General features: G+C 43.4%; 1 protein-coding gene across 1 annotated transcript; it reads right to left on the reverse strand.

Annotated features, from left to right (window-relative positions):
• Positions 1-1,074: 1,074 nt before the first annotated feature.
• On the reverse strand, positions 1,075-21,286 carry wdr36 (WD repeat domain 36). Its single transcript, XM_023983501.2, has 23 exons — positions 20,988-21,286; positions 20,444-20,471; positions 20,006-20,106; positions 19,706-19,823; positions 19,372-19,504; positions 19,098-19,152; positions 16,623-16,755; positions 16,287-16,462; positions 14,435-14,555; positions 14,275-14,340; positions 14,060-14,143; positions 13,786-13,940; positions 13,519-13,633; positions 13,259-13,424; positions 13,014-13,122; positions 12,823-12,902; positions 12,469-12,576; positions 11,587-11,684; positions 11,158-11,300; positions 10,768-10,887; positions 3,437-3,518; positions 2,992-3,179; positions 1,075-1,451 (listed from the first exon to the last, which is right to left on the reverse strand). Exons 1-23 carry the CDS (start codon positions 21,141-21,143, stop codon positions 1,302-1,304), a joined length of 2,685 nt encoding a protein of 894 aa, XP_023839269.1. The 5' UTR covers positions 21,144-21,286; the 3' UTR covers positions 1,075-1,301.
• Positions 21,287-22,206: the final 920 nt, after the last annotated feature.

Here is a 22,206-nt window from a genome sequence, read left to right on the forward strand (position 1 = left end):
CCAGAGATATTCAATCAGGTTCAAGTCCGGGCTCTGACTGGGACACTTAAAGACATTCAGAGACTTGTCCCGAAGCCACTCTTGTGTTGTCTTGGCTGTGTGCTTAGGGTTGTTGTCCTGTTGGAAGGTGAACCTTCACCCTAGTCTGAGGTACTGAGCGCTCTGGAGCAGGTTTTCATCAAGGATCTCTCTCTACTTTGCTCTGTTCATCTTTCCCTCGATCCTGACTAGTTTCCCAGTAACTGCCACTGAAAAACATCCCCACAGCATGATGCTGCCGCCACCATGCTTCACCGTAGGGATGGTGCAAGGTTTCCTCCATATGTGACGCTTGGCATTCAGGCCAAAGAGTTCAATCTTAGTTCCATCAGACCAGAGAATCTTGTTTCTCATGGTCTGAGTCTTTAGGTGCATTTTGGCAAACTCCAAGCTGGCTGTCATGTGTCTTTTATTGAGGAGTGGCTTCCGTCTGGCCACTCTATCATACCTGATTGGTGGAGTGCTGCAGAGTTGTCCTTCTGGAAGGTCCTCCCATCTCAACAGAGGAACTCTGGAGCTCTGTCAGAGTGACCATCGGGTTGTTGGTCACCTCCTTGACCAAGGCCCTTCTCCACCGATTGCTCAGTTTGGCCGGGCGGCCAGCTCTAGGAAAGGTTTTGGTGGTTACAAACTTCTTCCATTTAAGAATCATTGAGGCCACTGTGTTCTTGGGGACCTTCAATGCTGCAGAAACGTTTTGGTACCCTACCCCAGATCTGTGCCTCGACACAATCCTGTCTCGGAGCTCTAGGGACAATTCTTTCGACCTCATGGCTTCGTTGTTGCTCTAATATGTACTGTCAACTGTGGGACCTTATATAGACAAGTGTGTGCCTTTCCAAATCAGGTCCAATCAATTGAATTTACCACAGGTGGACTCCAAGTTGTAGAAACATCAAGGATGATCAATGGAAACAGGATGCACCGGAGCTTTATCCTCTGTATAATCCGTATTACTATGCTGTACACTATTGAGACAGCAGGGAACAAAGCAAACTAAAGCTGACCAAAGGAACAAACAAAGTGAAAACAATCTGGAGAAATACAATCATGTTTATTTTAAACGGTTACATCAGGTTTCGATCAACCATGGATTCATTGAACTTCATATTTTGTTAGACCATTACAAAAGCATGAGAGCACTTCAACATAAAATGTGACCAATTTCTCTTGCATCAACTGTGATACTTGCGCCGAGAATACTGTATAGGAGATTTATACACAACTTTTATGGTGAAAAACAACGTTGGGAGAGGTACACTTCAAAGCAGTGCACTCTTGGTGTATGACAGCAAACACAGGCTCTGATTGAAAAGTGTCTGCATGGATGTCCAAGTCTCCTCCAGTTTCTCTGATACTTTAGATGCCTCCTCCATCAGCCCTGGTTCCTGGGAGATCAGTCTGAGATGCAGCTAGAGAGAGACGAACCAGGGTTAGTGATGGATGCAAGTCTAGCCATACATGAACACACACGTGTTACTTGCCCTCAGAACGTGCCTGTGGTGCTGTGAAGACAAAAACATCATTCTTCATGTTCTGTAAAGATGCAATTTGAATGAAGGTACTCAACAAAATAGATTGTATTTTAAGAGGGAAACAACAGAATATCAAGTCAAACATGTTTTCTTGTTTCATTTTTATTTGACGTCTACAGGAAATCTGGGTATTAGTTTTGATTGAATAGGGCGTTGTGTATCAGAGTATTTTTACGTTTCTGTTTTTTCTTCCCAATCATAATGTTCTGATGCCATCTGCTGGCTGCAGTCAATGCAACAGAAAACAACTTTCCCCTTCATCTCGTGGCATCGGAGTTGATAACATTTAACATTAAGCTGCTCTTAAGACAAAAACATCATTCTTCATGTTCTGTAAAGATGCAATTTGAATGAAGGTACTCAACAAAATAGATTGTATTTTAAGAGGGAAAGAACAGAATATCAAGTCAAACATGTTTTCTTGTTTCATTTTTATTTGACGTCTACAGGAAATCTGGGTATTAGTTTTGATTGAATAGGGCGTTGTGTATCAGAGTATTTTTACGTTTCTGTTTTTTCTTCCCAATCATAACGTTCTGATGCCATCTGCTGGCTGCAGTCAATGCAACAGAAAACAACTTTCCCCTTCATCTCGTGGCATCGGAGTTGATAACATTTAACATTAAGCTGCTCTTATACCTTTGTAACAACGATACAATTACTGTAGTAACAACATTGGACTAAAACGTAACAATAAAATGTAGATTAAATAAAAATAAACTGTTTTTACACAGGTATACAGTGGTTGCATTAACGCAGAACTCTGTATTTTTCACCCAGAAAAATAGATAAAAAAGCTAAATAAATATCTTGCTTTGTTTTGTAAACCAGACCTAAAACGCTCCTTATTGTAAGTTCTGCTCGGCATCAGACAAATCTTGTGCTTCAGTTGCACTTCTCCACTCAGATGAGAATTCACGAATGGGCATTCTATCATCAGACAGCGCTCTGACTGACGTGTAGCTACTTTTCTCTGGTACTTTTCTCGGTTTCTCCTGTAAAATGAAGATTCACTTCAGGCAAAACATTAGGAAATGTAGCTGGCTACATTCTTTCTATGATAAATATGATGGCTATGCATAATTCTTGGCAAAAAAATACCTTTCTCATTTACTACTAGCCAAATAGTGTTGCACTTCTGTAGTCATCTGATGAAAATGAAGCTATTTTCCAAGGAATATGTCGCACTAATGTATTTTTTGTGATGGTAAACTATAATTGCACGGCCTTGATCACCATGTGAAGCAAAAAAAACAAAAAAACAACTTTCAATATTAAACGCAGGCAAATTAATTTTTTCATTTTTAAATACAGATGTCTGCATTTTGAAAATACAGCTGTGAACTAACGCGAACCTTGGTATAACAGCGGCTTATTAAACGTGCAGTGTTAGTGACTATGATATTTATGTGGTTACCTTTAGGAAGAGAGCCAGGTAGGCCTGTGCCAGATCAAAGTCTCTCTTGGAGTCCAGCATGCTGGCCACCATCTTCAGGAAACCTTGTAAGACGGAGACGTCTCCACCCATATCAGGGGCCAGGCCTCGGAGTTCGGTATCAATTCCAGACGGACCCATCTCTTTCAGCATCCCCACAGGGCCATCATCTGGAGGAAACAATGACGACAGGTTATTCATTGTATTGCTATTGCCCTGAGGTACATGCCATTAGAAATGTAAAATAATACTTTAGTTAGTGCACATGCTAATGACTTGACTTCATAACAGTAGGCCCAAGTATTGTGATTATAAAAGATATTCTTGCGTTTTTATGGCCTCAGAATTGATTTGGGGTTAGAGGAATTGCTATGCTTGCAAGAGGTGTGCGGTGAGTAATAGCTAGCTAAGTGAGATTCAGACTTACATTTGTTGCTGAGCATAGCAGATTCTAGCTGTTGGTAGAAAAGGGACTTCTGTGCCAGGACTCCAAAATTCACAATCTTTGACTGTGAAAAAAGTAAACAAAAGAAGCATTGTTTAAACCAAGTAACAGTTATTATGGGAGTGGGGATAATATGAAAAGCAAACAACCTTTTTTAAAGTTGGAATCAGTAGTAGGGGAAACAGCGCCACTGTCCACCCCACAGCCATTATTGTTTTGTTGACAAAGCAGAGGTGGGGAGGGTCGCCTAGAGCCCTGCACGGGCACGAATTTCAAGTCCGAGCCCTACCCATGCCAGCGACACTCAGGCCCTACCCTACCCAGGTCTGATTGCTTCTGACAATTTTAAGGCCCGGCTGCCCGAAATCCAAAATAACTTCCTCTGTTAGCAAATGCATTATAGCTACTCCTCGCTGTCTGTCAGTCGCTGCTCATGGTGGTTCTGTATCTGTGAGTATCTATAGCAAATGGCTCCGCCTGGGCTGCTCAGTTCAATGACGAGACAGAGAGCAGTAGACTGTTAGCTACTTAGTCCCTCTGAACTCCGACAAAACTCAAGGAACATTATTATTTTCTGTGAAAGAATCTCTCCTGTCTTATATTTGATGAGGTTGAAGCACTTCTGACACCATGTTATGATCTTAGTCAGATATGACAGTACCTCGCAGCAGATCACGAGCAAATAGCTCAGCTTCAAAATGTTAGTGGTCAATTTAGTGATACCCGAGCCCTGCCCATACCCTCGTTATTGATGGGAAACAACAGACCCTACCTGGCCCTAACCCACTAGGTTGGGTAGTTGAGCTTTAGCGTCGCCCATGTTAGAGAAAAAAAAAAGTGTTTGTTTGCACTAACTTCGTCGTTGTTGTTGTTGTGGAAGAATGGAGCCAAAGGAGATGGCTGCCGTTTCACGATCCCGTAACCAATTGTGCTATAGTGTATGTTTTTTAGCGTTATTTGTAAGTTATTTTGTACATAATGTTTATGCCACCATTTCTTATGACTGAAAAGAGCTTTTAGATATCAGGACACCGATTACTCAACCCATACTGGAGGAATACTTTTTCTTCAATGAGTCGGACGGGAAGGATTTACTTCAGACACCCGGCAAGGGCCTCAACCCCGTAATTCACAGGAGAAAAGGACGGAGGTGTCGTGGACGAAGATCCGGGTGCCTTGTTAGGATCCGTCGCCGAGAGGGTAATCTACCTTTCCCATCGGTCCTGTTAGCCAACGTACAATCAATTGATAATAAAATAGACGAACTCGGAGCACGTATATCCCACCAAATGGGACATTAAAAACTGTAATATCTTATGTTTTACCGAGTCGTGGCTGAACGACGACATGAATAACATACAGCTGGTGGGTTTTAAGCTTTACGGCAGGATAGAACAGCGGACTCTGGTAAGACGAGGGGTGGCGGTCTATGTACAGTTGAAGTCGGAAGTTTACATACACCTTAGCCAAATACATTTCAACTCAGTTTTTCACAATTCCTGACATTTAATCCTAGTAAAAATTCCCTGTCTTAGGTCAGTTAGGATCACCACTTTATTTTAAGAATGTGAAATGTCAGAATAATAGTAGAGAATGATTTATTTCAGCTTTATATTTCTTTCATCACATTCCCAGTGTGTCAGAAGTTCACATACACTCAATTAGTATTTGGTAGCATTGCCTTTCGATTATTTAACTTGGGTCAAACGTTATGGGTAGCCTTCTACAAGCTTCCCACAATAAGTTGGGTAAATTTTGGCCCATTCCTCATGACAGAGTTGGTGTAACCGAGTCAGGTTTGTAGGCCTCCTTTGTCACACACTTTCAGTTCTGCCCACACATTTTCTATAGGATTGAGGTCAGGGCTTTGTGATGGCCACTCCAATACCTTGACTTTGTTGTCCTTAAGCCATTTTGCCACAACTTTGGAAGTATGCTTGGGGCCATTGTCCATTTGGAAGACCCATTTGCTACCAAGCTTTAAATTCCTGACTGACGTCTTGAGATGTTGCTTCAATATATCCACATAATTTTCCCCCTCATGATGCCATCTATTTGTGAAGTGCACCAGTCCCTCCTGCAGCAAAGCAACCCCACAACATGATGCTGCCACCCCCCTGCTTCTTGGTTGGGATGGTGTTCTTCGGCTTGCAAGCTTCCCCCTTTTCCCTCCAAACAAACGATGGTCATTATGGCCAAACAGTTCTATTTTTGTTTCATCAGACCAGAGGACATTCTACAAAAAAAAAACGATCTTTGTGCCCATGTTGCAGTTGCAAAACCGTAGTTCTGGCTTTTTTATGGCGGTTTTGGAGCAGTGGCTTCTTCCTTGTTGAGCAGCCTTTCAGGTTATGCAACTATAGGACTCATTTTACTGTGGATACAGATACGTTTGTACCCGTTTCCTCCAGCATCTTCACAGGGTCCTTTGCTGTTGTGCTGGGATTGATTTGCACTTTTCGCACCAAAGTACGTTCCTCTCTAGGAGACAGAACACGTCTCCTTCCTGAGCGCTATGACGGCTGCGTGGTCGCATGGTGTTTATGCTTGCGTACTATTGTTTGTACAGATGAAAGTAGTACCTTCAGGCATTTAGAAATTGCTCCCAGGGATGAACCAGACTTGTGGAGGTCTACAAGTTTTTTTCTGAGGTTTTGGCTGATTTCTTTTGATTTTCCCATGATGTCAAGCAAAGAGGCACTGAGATTGAAGGTAGGCCTTGAAATACATCCACAGGAACACCTCCAATTGACTCAAATGATGTAAATTAGCCTATCATTTTTTGGAATTTTACAAGTTGTTTAAAGGCACAGTCAACTTAGTGTATGTAACTTCTGACCCACTGGAATTGTCATACATTGAATTATAAGTGAAATAATCTGTCTGTAAACAATTGTTGGAAAGATTACTTGTGTCATGCACAAAGTAGATGTCCTAACCGACTTGCCAAAACTATAGTTTGTTAACAAGAAATTTGCGGAGTGGTTGAAAAACGAGTTTTAATGACTCCAACCTAAGTGTATGGAAACTTCCGACTTCAACTGTATATTTGTAAACAGCTGGTGCACGAAATCTAAGGAAGTCTCGAGGTTTTGCACGTATGAGTATTTAATGATAAGCTGTAGACAACACTATCTACCTCGAAAATTCTCATCTATATTCTTCGTAGCTGCCCATTTCCCACCACAAACCGATGTTGGCACTAAGACTGCACTTAATGAGCTGTATACGGCCATAAGCAAACAGGAAAACGCACACCCAGAGGCGGCGCTCCTAGTGGCTGGGGACTTTAATGCAGAAAAACTCAAATACATTTGACCTCATTTCTACCAGCATGTTAAATGTGCAACCAGAGGAGAAAAAAACTACTCTCGACCACTTTTACTCCACACACAGAGAAGCATACAAAGCATTTAGTACACCACATCAGTCACTGGCTTCATCAATAAGTGCATCGATGACGTCGTCCCCACAGTGACCGTACGTACATACCCCAACCAGAAGCCATGGATTACAGGCAACATCCGCACTGAGCTAAAGGGTAGAGCTGCCGCTTTCAAGGAGCGGGACTCTAACCCGGAAGCTTATAAGAAATTCTGCTATGCCCTCCGCCGAACCATCAAACAGGCAAAGTGTCAATACAGGACTAAGATCGAATCTTACTACACCGTCTCCGATGCTCGTCGGATGTGGCAGGGCTTGCAAACTATTAGACTACAAAAGGGAAGAACACGAGCTTACCAGACGAGCTAAATGACTTCTATGCTCGCTTTGAGGCAAGTAACACTGAAGCATGCATGACAGCATCAGCTGTTCCGGACGACTGTGTGATGACGCTCTCCGTAGCTGATGTGAGTAAGACCTTTAAACAGGTCAACATTCACAAGGCCGCAGGGCCAGACAGATTACCAGGACGTGTACTCCGAGAATGCACTTACCAACTGGCAAGGGTCTTCACTGACATTTTCAACCTCTCCCTGTCTGAGTCTGTAATACCAACATGTTTCAAGCAGACCACCATAGTCCCTGTGCCCAAGAACACTAAGGAACCTGCCTAAAGAATACCGACCTATAGCACTCACGTCTGAAGCCATGAAGTGCTTTGAAGGCTAAACACCCCAAGGGTAGTTATAGGGTAGTAACAACACATCAGCCACGCTGATCCTCAACACGGGGCCCTCAGTCTCTCCTGTACTGTCTGTTCACTCATGACCAGGTATGACTCCAACACCCATCATTACGTTTGCCAATGACACAACAGTGACAATGACGAGACAGCCTACAGGGAGGATAGCGACCTGGCCGGTGGTGCCAGGACAAACAACCTCTCCCTCAACATGATCAGAAAAGGAGATGATTGTGGGCTACAGGAAAGGAGGACCGAGCACACCCACATTCTCATTCAATGTGTTGTTAGTGGAGCAGTGTTGAGAGCTTCAAGCTCCTTGGCGTTCACATCACCAACAAACTAACATGGTCCAAGCACACAGACAGTCGTGAAGAGGGCATGACAAAACCTATCCCCCTCAGGAGGCTGAAAAGATTTGGCATGGGTCCTCAGATCCTCAAAAGGTTCTACAGCTGCACCAGAAAGCATCCTAACTGGTTGCATCACTGCCTGGCAACTGCTCGGCCTCCGACCGCAAGGCACTAGAGGGTAGTGCGTCTGGCCTGTACATCACTGGGGACAAGCTTCCTGCCATCCAGGACCTCTACACCAGGCGGTGTCAGAGGAAGGCCCTAAAAATTATCAAAGACCCCAGCCACCCTAGTCATAGACTTCTCTTCTGCTACCGCATGGGAGCACCAAGTCTATGACTAGGGTGGCTGGGTCTTTGATAGCACCAATCTAGGTCCAAGAGGGTTCTGAACAGCTTCTACCCTCAAGCCATAAGACTCCTGAACATCTAATTAAAATGGCTACCCAGACCATCATGGTCCCGTGTGGCTCAGTTGGTAGAGCATGGCCTTGCAACGCCAGGGTTGTGGGTTCATTCCCCACGGGGGGACCAGGATGAATATGTATGAACTTTCCAATTTGTAAGTCGGTCTGGATAAGAGCGTCTGCTAAATGATTTAAATGTAAATGTATTGCCCCCCCCCCTCCCCCCTTTACACTGCTGCTACTCTCTGTTACTTATCTCCATAGCATAATAACTCTACCTACATGTACAAATTACCTCGACTAACCGGTGCCCTCGCACATCGACTCTGTACCAGTACCCCCTGTATTTTTTCTTAAAACGTCATTGTTGGTTAAGGGCTTGTAAGTAAGCATTTCACTGTAAGGTCTACACCTATTGCAGACCAGCCAACCCTGTTCAACTTTTTAGAGCACCAGACGCGCGCAGCAAATTGGAGATTCAACTCGCGCTCGTAGCACCTTTTTGTAGCACAACTCGCGCTCGTAGGTTCCTTCCCCCGCACGTGCCAGCGTTGTTCGCGAGTCTGATCGCAATTATAGAATTGTACCAAATCAAGTCTACTTGATTACCAAATACTTTGACAGTATTCCAGGTTCCACACATGGTAAAAGTCACTAACAAGATGTAATTAGAAAGAACACACAAAGGGCCTAAATTCTTAAACTTAAAAAAAATATATTAAGCAAATAATAACAAGTTGTTTGTTTAAGTACAAAATGTACAAACGTCTTATCCAAGGGAATTAAAAAAGAAATAAAAAATGATAAGAGCAACAAATGTTTGAGCAGAGCATCAGTATCAAATCAACATGTTATCCATAATAAAAAGGAAAAAACTATGATAGGAAACAGTGGGTGAGAACAAACCTTCTGGAGACCTTCAAATGTTCAGGAAATCATTTCCTAGACAGATTTGCCTGGCAGCTAGCAGATTTAGCCTCACGCAGCAGGGCATCAGGGTAGACTTCTCCGTGGCAAACAGTTCCTCTGGCAATCATTGAAACCTTGGTAATGAGGGCACTCAGCATGTCTGTACTGAGGGAAGCTCTGTACTGGGTTTTGTCCTTGGAAACGAGACTGAATATCCCCAGCATCACAGCCAAAAGGTGGGAGTAGACCAGGCTGCCACCCTTTTTTCATTGTGCAGATTTCTCTCCTGGCCTGATCCGTGCGCATGTTGACCAGACTCTGCTCAAAGGTTGTTGCCTGATAAGAGTCTAAACTCATCTTCCACCAGATCAACAGAGGCTCCCTCAGAAATAATGCAGGGAAAGCATGCTGTGAAAAAGTTGAGGGAGGAGATCTTGGCTGTCTGCCTGTTGGCAATGTGTCAGCCGATGTAAAGGTGCTTATTGGATGTCTGTGCAGCACATACATGTGCAGCACATACATCATTTCAGATTTTTTAAATTGATCAAATCTCAAATCTACTGCAAAGGCATTTTAGAAGCATTGCCCCTATAGCTAATACAGGACACTCATTCATTCTTCATCATGCAGTCTTCTAAACTCCCGACTCCATTTAATGACAAGATGTTTATATTTATTTGGGATTATACTTTTGTAGTGCTTTTTTCTGACGCGGATCATAATTTCAGTTACAGTCTATCAGGTTGCGTGATCCTCGTAATGTTACGTGGAAAATACAACTAATGGGACGCAGAATTAAATGTATATCACTCGCACAAATGCGACCAGTTATTTTTCTTATTTGCATTTAATTTATTTCACTAGCAAATGCGAGTGAACTGCTGGCACTTTAGTGCCCACTGAATGTCCATCTTATGTTCGCTCACGTTAGCGTGAAACAATTAAGTGTTTACCTTTCCACAACACACTGAGTCGAAAAGGGATTTGCCCATGTGTTAACGTACAGCTGACAGTCGGCAAACTCAGCATCACAACAAAGAGGAGGAGGAGCAGACACGGGGTAGCTACGTCCAATAATGATGCATTCATCTCCGTGTCCGTTGACACAAACTCCGTAGATGCCTGTGTGTTGCAGCTCGAGAACAGGGATGTTAGATTTACTCAGTGGATTTATTTTTTATTCAAATGTAATTTAAAAAATAATAATAAATCAGTCCCTATTCATTTGTGTACTTTAAACTCAGATCTCGTACATGGACAGAGAGTTGCGCAGTTGGTACGCAAAATGTGTGCATGTTGGCAGGTCTGCTATTGTATTCGGCGCATGTGACAAATACAATTTGACTTGAACATCGCAAACAGACATGGCAGTTTCAACATTAAGGATTCCAGCTCCTGTTATTTACTTTAAATGTTTAAAAAAATATATGAACATGTCTTTTACAGTGTTGTGGTTTCAGGGTCATTCATGGAGTTCTGTTAATTATCAGAACTTGAAGAAGTCGCTAACTTCTCTCACCTGTTCCCCCTGGTTGGAGCCTTCAGAGGGGGCAAACTGTGGAATTAGTCCTGGGATGGTGGGCATAAAGAAGGGGGCAGCCTTTGGAACCTTGGGGGGCTCCTTGGGTTTGTTCCGTTGCTATATGTGAAAGGGGAAAACACCAATGTCATTTCAGTCCGACATAACAAAAACAAAATATATGAGCACTGTGAATGTCTGTCTTATGACGCGATGACAATGATATTACTACACGTGTTGTCAGTCACTGCAAGTATAAGGAGACTTGTGTTGCCTTGGGTTTAGCTCAGAGGGCTAAGACAGTCTTGAGTCGCACAGACAACCTGGGCTTGAGACCCTGTAGGTGGACCCATTTTCCCTCCACAGACAACCACAGTGTGACATGCTCACCTTGATGATGTCGAGGTGCAGCAGGTTCTTCCAGCGAGAGTCGGCCAGCAGAGAGAGGGTGACCAGCTGCTCGTCCAGTTGCTCAGGAGACTCATACTCTATCATCTCAGTGTCGAGATCAGCATCTCCCTCTCCCTCTTCATCTGCAGAAGAAAACTCATGTTTCTTTGGCAACGGATACCATCAACTACCATCTAATATTGCTTAAGTTCCAGAAAGGCTATTTCAAGCATTTGAATGCCCACACACATTACGGCACAGTATTGTTTTTCTCCATCAATATCTAGTCAATATTCAAAAGGACCGCTTGAATAATTGGCTGGTACCACTGTTACATGTGCCAGTCCAGATGGTGTGGGGGACTTTCGAGCCCCCTGTGCTCCGTACAGAGTAAGTGCTACATGGGTACAGTGGCTGTTCAGTCGGTACCTTGGCTGGGACAGGTTCCTGGCAGCATGATCGCGGTGGGCTCGTAATCTGCAGGCAGGGGGCGCAACGACACCATACCGCACAGCGTGTTGTTGGACCTGGAAACACAACAATATGGAATTCACTCAACGTGGGATGCTCACTCAACAATAATACTAATGTAGCTGTACGAATGTTCAATCAGGAAGGCTGATCTGAATGCTCATATATACTTCATCCAGTAAGCATAGCATAATTCACTTTGTTTCCTATTCTACGGGCATAGTGTGAATGAATACTGCATTCTGTCTTTGTTGTTCATTCAGCTGGGCCTGTACTCGATGAAATACTAATACTGAATACTACTATGACGTTGTGCTCTGTAGCTCAGTTGGTAGAGCATGGCGCTTGCAACGCCAGGATAGTGGGTTCAATTCCCGGGACCTGCCGTACGTAAAATGTATGCACACATGACTAAGTCGCTTTGGGCAAAAGCGCCTGGTAAATGTCATACATTATTATTATTGCTGAATACTACCAGTTACTATCCTGAATACTATTATACTGGATGTGATACTACTACTCAATATACATGCAACACATTGTGTCACAGCAAACTACTTGAATACAAGGAAATATCAAAAATCCTTCATAATAATCCTTCATAAATAACTATTAAGTTGCATAGATGCTGTAACAATTGACCATATGACTACTAATTCGCTGAGTCTCATGTATTCAAAGACTAAGCTAATCAAGATTGTTCCTTTATCATCGAATGCTTGGTTGCCTGTTAGTGGGAACATGAACCAGCAGGTTAGGTTCTGTAATAATGACATAACCTCAGATAATCATTGACTCCCCCCCCGCACAGTCTTTCTTTGATGTGGTGGTGACTCATACCATAAGTAGATCCCCAAGTTGTCGACATGGGAGGTGGCTAGAAAGTCCCCTGTGGGTGACATGGTCAGACTGACTGCAGCAAAGTCGACCAAGAAGCAGTCCACCAGGCTAGGAAAGAAAGTTAACAGTGACAGCAAAAAAAAAAAGAGAATAAATCAAGTCAAGGCTGAGAGGGAAATTCCCCTGCAGAGCACTTGAAGGAGATTCATTGATAAACTACATTTATGATAAAGCCCTTAAAAAATGTAAAATAAAAAGAATCTGGACAAAAGTCAATTCCACGATTTCAGGTTATGGCGAGAGGAGAGAGGAAATGACGAGAGGTAGCTCCAGAAGCGGAAGGGTTAGTCTTACCAGCCAGAGGGAAGGTCCCATGTCTTGATAGTACAGTCCATGGCTGCCGTTATCAACCAACGACCGTCTGGACTGAAAGCCTGAGGGGAAATGTCAGACAAGAAAAATCCTCAGTACTCAAAAAGATATATATATATCAAAATCGAGAAAAAAAAACTGAGAAAGGGGGATCAAGAAAGATAACGACTCACCATGTCATTGACCTGTCCTCGGTGGCCAGAGAACTTGCGGACAATCCTCTTGGTCTCCAGGTCCATAACATTGAGCGTGAAGTCGTCCAGCGCCACGGCCAACATGCCACTTTACCAGGGACAGAAAAGACTGCAATCAGACACGTTTCTACAGCTATGTTATAACCACGTGAAAACTAAAATCAGTTGGAAGAAGTGCAGTCGTGTAAGTGCTATTCTTCCCTGTGGTGTTATCTGTCCCGTACCTGTCCCGGTGCAGGTGTGTGGTGACGGGCCTGGTGCCCAGGTCAATGGAGTGGACCAGCTTCCTAGATTTGAACTTCCAGATGTTGACCAGTTTGTCAGCTCCGGCACTCACGGTCAGCTGGTTGAGTCCATCCACCGACACGCCGCGCACCGCCCCCCTGTGAGCTACAGGGTCAGAGACGGGACAAAAGAAGCCGAATCTTTCACGGAAAGCACAAGCCAAATATACACCGGTAATTGTCTTTCTGGGGGTACTTACCTTCGTCCTCTCCATATTGACCCCTATGCATGCCAGACTGCATGTTGTAAATGTCAATATGTCCAGATGAGAGTCCTACCACCACGAAGTTACCACATGACGTGATATCCACCGCCTGAGGAGAAAGTACACATTTTAACAACATAAACAGCGCATAAACATAATGTGTTTCAAAACTATAATAAACTTTGCGTTATAAACTAACTCATCAAATCATTTGGGTTCATTTGACACTAAAAACAACACATTTGACATATATTTAGCTACCGTAGCATGGACGCTGAGAGCGCGGTTCTTGTTGAAGCGTTCTGGCTCCAGCTTGTGTGCTCCCATGCTGCCCTTCTGATAGTTCCAGGTGGTCGTCATGAGGTACCCTCGGTGACACGCCACTATACTGTCCCAATCACTCTGACGGGCACTCTCTACATCACACATAGAATCAGAGAAAACAAACGTTTTAACAAATTAAATCCCATTCAATGATAAAGGTTATCACAGATAAACTGACTTGTTTTGAGTTTTTTTTATGTGCTAAACATACCTGAGGCGAAAGTGGTGATGGCAGGAAGCTTTAGTTGGTCATACCTCAAGCTTTTCTTTTTGGATTTCTTCTTGTTGATGGAACCTAGTTACCAATTGGTTTATTGTCATGAAGAATAGAGCAAACAAGGATTCATGCAGGTAAACAGTACTCAAATTGACATCTCATTGTCCATAACAGCAATTTTTCCTACAACGGAAAAAATGTAATCGTACCATGTCCTAAACTCCTGTTGAATCGCTCATGAACAGTGGAGAACGACTGCAGAGTACCATCTTGACCTTAGAAAAAGAAAGAGTACAGCGGATTAGGAAAAAAATAAAAAAATAAATCAGATGCCTTATACAACTGCCTGATAAAGCAAGTCACACATACCAGCACTGAGAATGTGATGTCCGTTCAGGCCGTGGTGCTGGACCTTAGTGGGCGGGGCGCTGTGTCCCAGACGACTCCTGAGTAGACGGCCTCCTCCGCCCGCCGTGTCAAAGATCCACACCTGAGGAATATGACTGATCATTCAAAACTCTATGGTTGAATACCAAATCTTGAGGGCTCCCGAGTGGCACAGCGGTCTAAGGCTCTGCATCTCAGTGAAAGAAGGCGTCACTACAGTCCCTGGTTTGAATCCAGGCTGTATCACATCCGGCCGTGATTGGGAGTCCCATAGGGTGGCGCACAATTGGCCCAGCGTCGTCCGGGTTTGGCCGGGGTAGGCCGTCATTGTAAATAAGAATTGTTCTTAACTGACTTGCCTAGTTAAATAAAGGTCAAATATGTTGGTACGAGAATGTGTTAGCAGTGCTGAATTTGCAACTTGAGATTTGCAAACACAAGCTTTAAGACAGGGGTGTCAAACAAATTTTACCCTGGGGGGCGCATTCGGTCTACAAAGAGGTCCGGGGGGGGGGCGCGATTCGGACTAACAAAGAGGTTGCCGGGGGCCGCATATCAGTCTACAAAGAGGTCCGGGGGGGCCGCATCGGTCTTACAAAGAGGTCGCGGGGGCCGCATTCGGTCTACAAAGAGGTTCCGGGGGGGCGCATTCGGTCTACAAAAGGTCCGGGGGGCCGCATGTCGGTCTCAAAAAGAGTCCGGGGGGCCGCATTCGGTCTACAAAGAGGTTCCGCATTCGGTCTACAAAGAGGTCCGGGGGGGCGCATTCGGTCTACAAAGAGGTCCCGCATTCGGTCTACAAAGAGGTCCGGGGGGGCGGCATCGGTCTACAAAGAGGTCCCGGCATTCGGTCTACAAAAGAGGTCCGGGGGGGCGCATTCGGTCTACAAAGAGGTCCGGGGGGCGCAGGTCGGTCTACACAAGAGGTCCCGCATTCAGCGCATCTACAAAGAGCTCCGGGAGGCGCATTCGGTCTAAAAGAGGTCGGGGGCCGCCATTCGGTCTAACAAAGAGGTCCCGCATGTCGGCGTCTACAAAGAGGTCCGGGGGGGCCCGCATTCGGTCTACAAAGAAGTCCGGGGGGCCGCATTCGGTCTACAAAGAGTCCGGGGGGGCGCATTCGGTCTACAAAGAAGTCCGGGGGCCGCATTCGGTTCTACAAAAGAGGTCCGGGGGGGCGCATTCGTCCAAAAGAGGGTCCGGGGGGGGCGCATTCGGTCTACAAAGAGGTCCGGGGGGCGGCATTCGGGTCTACAAAGAGGTCCGGGGGGCGCATTCGTCTACAAAGAGGTCCGGGGGGCACATTTGATTTTCAAAGAGGTCCGGGGGGGACACATATTGATCTTCAAAGAGGTCCGGGGGGGGGGGGCACATTTGATCTTCAAAGAGGTCCGGGGGGAGGGGGGCACATTTGATCTTCAAAGAGGTCCGGGGGGGCACATTGATCTTCCAAAGAGTCCGGGGGGGCACATTTGATCTTCAAAGAGGTCCGGGGGGCACATTTGATCTTCAAAGAGGTCCGGGGGGGGCACATTTGATCTTCAAAGGGGTCCGGGGGGGCACATTTGATCTTCAAAGAGGTCCGGGCGGAGCGCATTCGGTTTTCAATCTTTTACATTTTCGATGCTCCCTGACTGTCAAGCTTTCATGTCGGTGATTATTAGCAAGCTGGACACAGTCAAGAAATTAACGTAGACACAATCATTTCCACACAGTTTCAAGTGAAGATGTGGCAGTATGTTTGACACCCCTTCTTTAAGATGTGTAGTAAAAAAAAAGAAGCAATTGTACAGTGACGCCCTCTAGTGAATGACACAATTTAAGTAACACTAACCCGAATGCCGTTATCAGCCCCATTGGTGATGAGAAGAGGCTCGCCATGGAGGAATGTTAGTCCTGCGATAGCTGTGTTGTGGGCATCTCTCATCTGACAAACAAGCTTCTTCTCCTCCAGATCCCACAGCCCAATATGTCCAAGAGGACTACCAGCCGCCATTACTGGATGGCCATCTAGAAGACAATCACATCAAAGTGTTAAGAGGTGAGTAAACATTTTATTTATTATATTGTACTCAAAGCAGTGACGCACCAGACACAAAATGAAGCCACACAATGTTGTGTTTATCATTATAATCATAAAGACAACACCTCGTTCAATTGGGGATGTCACCTGTTCTGAAGGAAAGGGAAGTGACTGGGCCCCAGTCTTGCTGGAACTTCATCAGTGACTCATCAAACTTGATGTTGTGGATGATGATCTGACCCGATGATAGGCCAACTCCTACAACGTCCACAGCTGGGGTCTGAGGGGGCGGTTTAGAGAAAATGGGTGAGAGATAATCTTGACAGGAAACAGATTGAATCTCTTTCCCCCCCCCAATTTCGAGGTATCCAATTGGTAGTTATAGTCTTGTCTCATCTCTGCAACTCCCGCACGGACCAAGCCGCACTGCTTCTTGACACAATGCCCACTTAACCCGGTAGCCATCCTCACCAATGTGTTGGAGGAAACACTGTGCACCTGGCAACCGTGTCAGCGGGCACTGCGGCAGGCCCGCCACCAGGAGTCGCGAGTGCACGATGGGACAAGGACATCCCTCCTGGCCAAACCCTCCCCTAACCCGGACGACGCTGTGCGCCGCCCCATGGGTCTCCTGGTCACGGCCGGCTGCGACAGAGCCTTAGAACACTGCGCCACTCGGGAGGCCCACACATAGAATTTCTGATTGCACAGTAGCCAACTTTTCTACACAGTAGATCCCATACAAAGTGTATACCGGGGATCATCAACTAGATTCAGCCGCAGGCTGATCTTTTCTTGAGAGGATGGTTGGGGGGGACGGAAAATAATTACAAATAATTTTAAGGCTGAAAATTGACCGCAAGAAGTCAAAACCAATATAATATTTGACTGACACATAATAATTTCAAACCTTGCTTACATTTGTATACAATCACTTCTTTCTATTATGCGTGGGAATACTTGGGAACAGATTTCCCAAATTAAAATTACTTGGAGCTGATTTTCTGGCGTTTTAACATTTTATAAAAATGCTTTGCTCATTCAGCCTGGGAAGCCAAATAAAACCACCCGCGGAACAATGGTGTCACATCGCTCCAATACAGTTCCAGACACTTGTAGAATCTATGCCAAGGTGCATTGAAGCGGTTCTGGCTCGTGGTGGCCGTTGGGGTTTCCTTTATTTTGGCAGTTACCTGTATGCAGGGGCTTAGGCACAGCACCCACTGGAGAGCCAGGCCCACCCAATCAGATAGAGCATTTTGCTCTAAGACATTATTTGTCTTTAAACTTAAGCACAGTACTTGACTTGGTCAGGAGCTCACAGGAAATATATATATCGGCACCTCAAACCTCTTATAGAATATTATCTCAAAAGTACTGAGGAGTACCTGCACCAAAATATAAACGGTACCGGCACCCAAAATGATTGCATTGATCTAATCAAGGGCCCTAAAGACAGTTTGAATACAGTCAGAGACAATGATCAGCACTAAAACGCTCTTTTTATTCAACACTTTTAGAAATCATGAAACACTTCACCTCGCACTCTTTCTAACTCCGCTGAGACAGTTTTTATTTTACCAGGCAAGTCAGTTAAGAACAAATTCTTATTTACAATGACGGCCTAGGAACCGTGGGTTAACTGCCTTGTTCAAGGGCAGAACGACAGATTTTTACCTTGTCGGCTCGGGGATTCGATCTAGCAACCTTTCAGTTACTGGCCCAACACTCTAACCACTAGGCTACCTGCCGCCCCACATGACCATCGGTCCAGTGAAATGGAAAAAATAAAAAAGAGATTTCTATTTATGCTCTGATGTGCCTCGCAAGTAATAGGCTACATCGACGGACCTATTACCAGGGTTATCATATAGCTTAGCTTGAGACTTGAGTTTTCAAATACAAGGCACTGTACGTTAGGAAATGGCCTACATGGAGAAATCTGACCTCTCTTATTATATATGAAAAGAGGCAAATGCATGAAACAGTGTTTATTTCCAGTCAATGTAAATAGCCTATCATTTTTAAGAACTTACTTCCATTGGAAATAGAACTTTTCCCTGTGCTTCTCCTGCCATACACTATAGTGAGGCCCTATAGGCTATTGTGCATTTAAAAGATATCAGACAATACATTGTAGGCACACCCTGCTTACATTTTCACTCAAAGTGATTTAGACCAAGAAAAAGTTGGTGACCACTGTTCTAGTCTACGGCTGCCTAGTGCGATTATTAACGTTACATAGGCCTACGGTTTATTATGTGTAGAGTCGCATGTTAAAATGCAAGAGTCGTGGATTTCCGTAGGTCTACAAGACTATTTGGTCTGTAATGCGAAATCACATTAGATGGTTTGTTATGTGTGACTGAATACAGTAGGGTATAGGGTAGGCTATGCGTTTATGATAATTTAAATATGGTTCGAGTGCCCAAATATTGGCCCACTTAAATTTTTGATTTCTGCCTATGCCACTGCCTGCATGTCTTCCCGAGCCAGAATGTAGGCTACACAGTACCTTCATTCTATACAGTATTTGAAAGGAGTTGAACATGTGTTTGCTTGACTGTTCCTCAACCTAAAAACGTTCAGCTTTGAGAAATGTAAAATGATTTTTTAACCAACCTGCTGAAGCACTGTAACTCCTGATGGCCATCCAGTGAAGGTGTACAGAAGCTTGCTAAGATACAAAAGAAATGCACTTAATGAGCACAGAGAACATGGCAAACATTCCTACATTTAAGACCCAACTTTGATAAAGCACACTACAACAATTTTAGTTGCATTAATACAGATATTTGGCTGTTCTGTCCTTCCATCCATTTTATAATTTCACAAACAAATGATAAACCAATACTTTTTAGTTCAAAATATTTGAAAACTACATGAACGACCGTACTTGGATTTGACATTCCAGAGCTGGAGACCTCCTTGGCTACTCCCAAAGAGGATCTTGTTCAGGTAAGTGCTTGGGTGCATTACAGCAGACACCTCAAATGACACTTTGTCAAATGTTATCTGCAGGTACTCCTCTGTGGGACAAACAAGCGCGAGAGAACAAAACCATTTCATTGGCTTCACAAAAACTGGTATGACTGGAGAATGAAAAAACACTGATCATCATTTCAAAACAATCACTTTACCAAAACATGTTCAACTCAAGGTTAATTGGAACAGATCAACTCAAAAGATGATCCCAATGAACAGTTCTGCATTATTTTAGCAACACCAACCCTCTGACTCCACATCCCAAACGATGACAGCATTGTCCCGGTCTACAGAAATGATGTGATCCCCAAAAGGCAGCAGGAGGTGAACATCGGCTCCATGGCCGGTGTACGTGTGAACAACCTGGATAGACGCAACATCGCACAGTCAGTTTACTATAAGCAATGTCATTCACTATAATCAACGTAACATTTACGCTAAAGCGAGTGTGTGCCCTCAGCTAGCCTCGTGTCATGACAAGTAGGTGGCCTAAATAGTTTGATGTCGTCATCATCATCATATAAGTGATGGAATGAATACTTCACCTCTTTGTTCCTGGCAAATGCTGATACTTTTTTCCCAATTGCAACATAGACCAGCATTCGATCAGCTGCTAGGTATGATATGTCCTCTGGAAGTGCATTACCTTGGGAAAATTCATACATTCCTTAAATCTACAGTCAAATTGTTTGAAACTGTAACACCGGTGAATTAATAAAAGGGAGCTAGACTTAGTGATACGAGTGATCGTCATACACAGTCGGGAAACTCTTACAGACATCCACAGAATCCAATCTTCCCGATGTATGCCCTCCCTTGACACATGCCCACATTAGGAAGAGCAAACAGTGTCTCTTTTGGCAGATATGCATTTGAGTGCTGTTGATTTCTGTTGGGAGGACGTCCCACTGTGTAAAATGTCATCATATCACAAAGGCTACCTTTAAATTAAACGACATAAATATACATGAAGTCCTACTTACTGACAGCAACGATTCCAAGTTTCTTGACCTGTAACATTGCAAATGGTTGATATCAATACCAAACAAAACAATGGAATGTGCAAAAAGGTGAACTGATGATAACTTATCTTTTTAGTCACTGTTATGGCTACAGAACTAATGATGACCACCAATAGGACCACTAAATAACCACTCTGTTTATAATATGACAATTAGCGAGCTATCAGATAACTTAATGTACTCGTACAAAAAAATCTAGCAGTTTTGAAACTACAGTAAAAGTGCAGTAACTGCAGTCTACTGTGGTATTTTGGGCGCAGTATTTGCAGCATACTGCACTCTGACTGCAATCTTTTTTCGTAAGGGTAAATAACGTTATTTTAGAAAAGGCTGCCCTCAAAATCTGGCATTGCATTCGTGGCACATCCTCTAGCTATGTTGTTTCATCGATCTAGTTGACATCAGGAAATGGCAAAGACACTATCATCATATGTGTTTTAAATTATGTCTATGTGACAAGTAAATAGCTAACGTTATCGTTACATTTATCAACATAAGTACTTACATTGTACGTGTGGAAACAGTTTCCCACGGATGTTACAATGTAGAACTCTCGATGTTTCTTATGGTACCGTACCACGTGTGAGAGGTGATTCGAATACAGTCCCAATGCTCTGAAGCCTGAAAATATAACGCTTCCCTTTTTACTACCCACAGGCATGTTTTAGGTTATGATGTATATCAAGTAATGCTTTCTATCAAATGTAGCGACCTTTTTCGTAATCTATTTGAAACGGCAAGCAGAATAACGTTATTCCTGTGGTTCTTCAATGTTTTTCAAAGCGTGACCACATCTTGTGTAACACTGAAATGTGTCCGATAGACTGGATTTAACAGAATTATAACTTCCGCGTGATAAATTCCCTGATATTCCCTCCATAAATATCTACCCCTCTCAATCTCTATTATATTGCAAATAAATTTATCAACAAAATCTTGAAAACGGTCTGATAAATTATTAGTATAGTAAATAATATATTGCCTTGTGTGTCTATTGAGAATAAAATAATGAATTAATCCCCCACCCCATATTTTGTGTTGTAGCTAAATCAAAATACGGTATTACAGTGTTTATTATCAAACGTTTATTATTATTTTTTAAATACAGAAATAAGACATCATTAATAAATCCTGAAATAACCAAATTAAAAAATATGTTGAAATGAAAAACGTAATATCTGAAAATAAGCAATCATATAGAACATACATAGATTTCACCAAAGAAGGTTGCATAAGTACATTTACAGAAAATAATTGATAAACAATTACAGTGTTGATTAATATTTGATTTATAAAACAATATCAGACAGATTTTCTGCTGCTGGTTTTAAATGTGGCTATGATTTAAAATAAATATCTATCAGGTTTGCAGATACAAAAATTTGCCAGCATTCCAAGAACTTGCATTGAACTTGTGCACCTTTACATGGCCGTGTCTTAATGCCCTTCAGATTCCCACACTCTTCACCCTGTGAAAATCAAACATACAATCAAAGACAATACTATTTATACCTTTGATTTCAGAGAAACTCCATGTGATTACTGTCTGTCATAATAATAACAATGACAGACAAATATGGAAAATATAACAGCTAAGAATGTTCAAAATACTCACCTTTGCAGAAGATGCCAAACTACATTGTATCTTCCTCAATTCCTCCATAACGCATTTTTCACTGGGCAGTGGGCAGTGAGACCATTTGAAAATGCAATTAGGCAGGATT

This window comes from Salvelinus sp. IW2-2015, linkage group LG4q.1:29 (assembly GCF_002910315.2).
Source record: "Salvelinus sp. IW2-2015 linkage group LG4q.1:29, ASM291031v2, whole genome shotgun sequence".
NCBI classification, from domain to species: Eukaryota; Metazoa; Chordata; class Actinopteri; order Salmoniformes; family Salmonidae; genus Salvelinus; species Salvelinus sp. IW2-2015.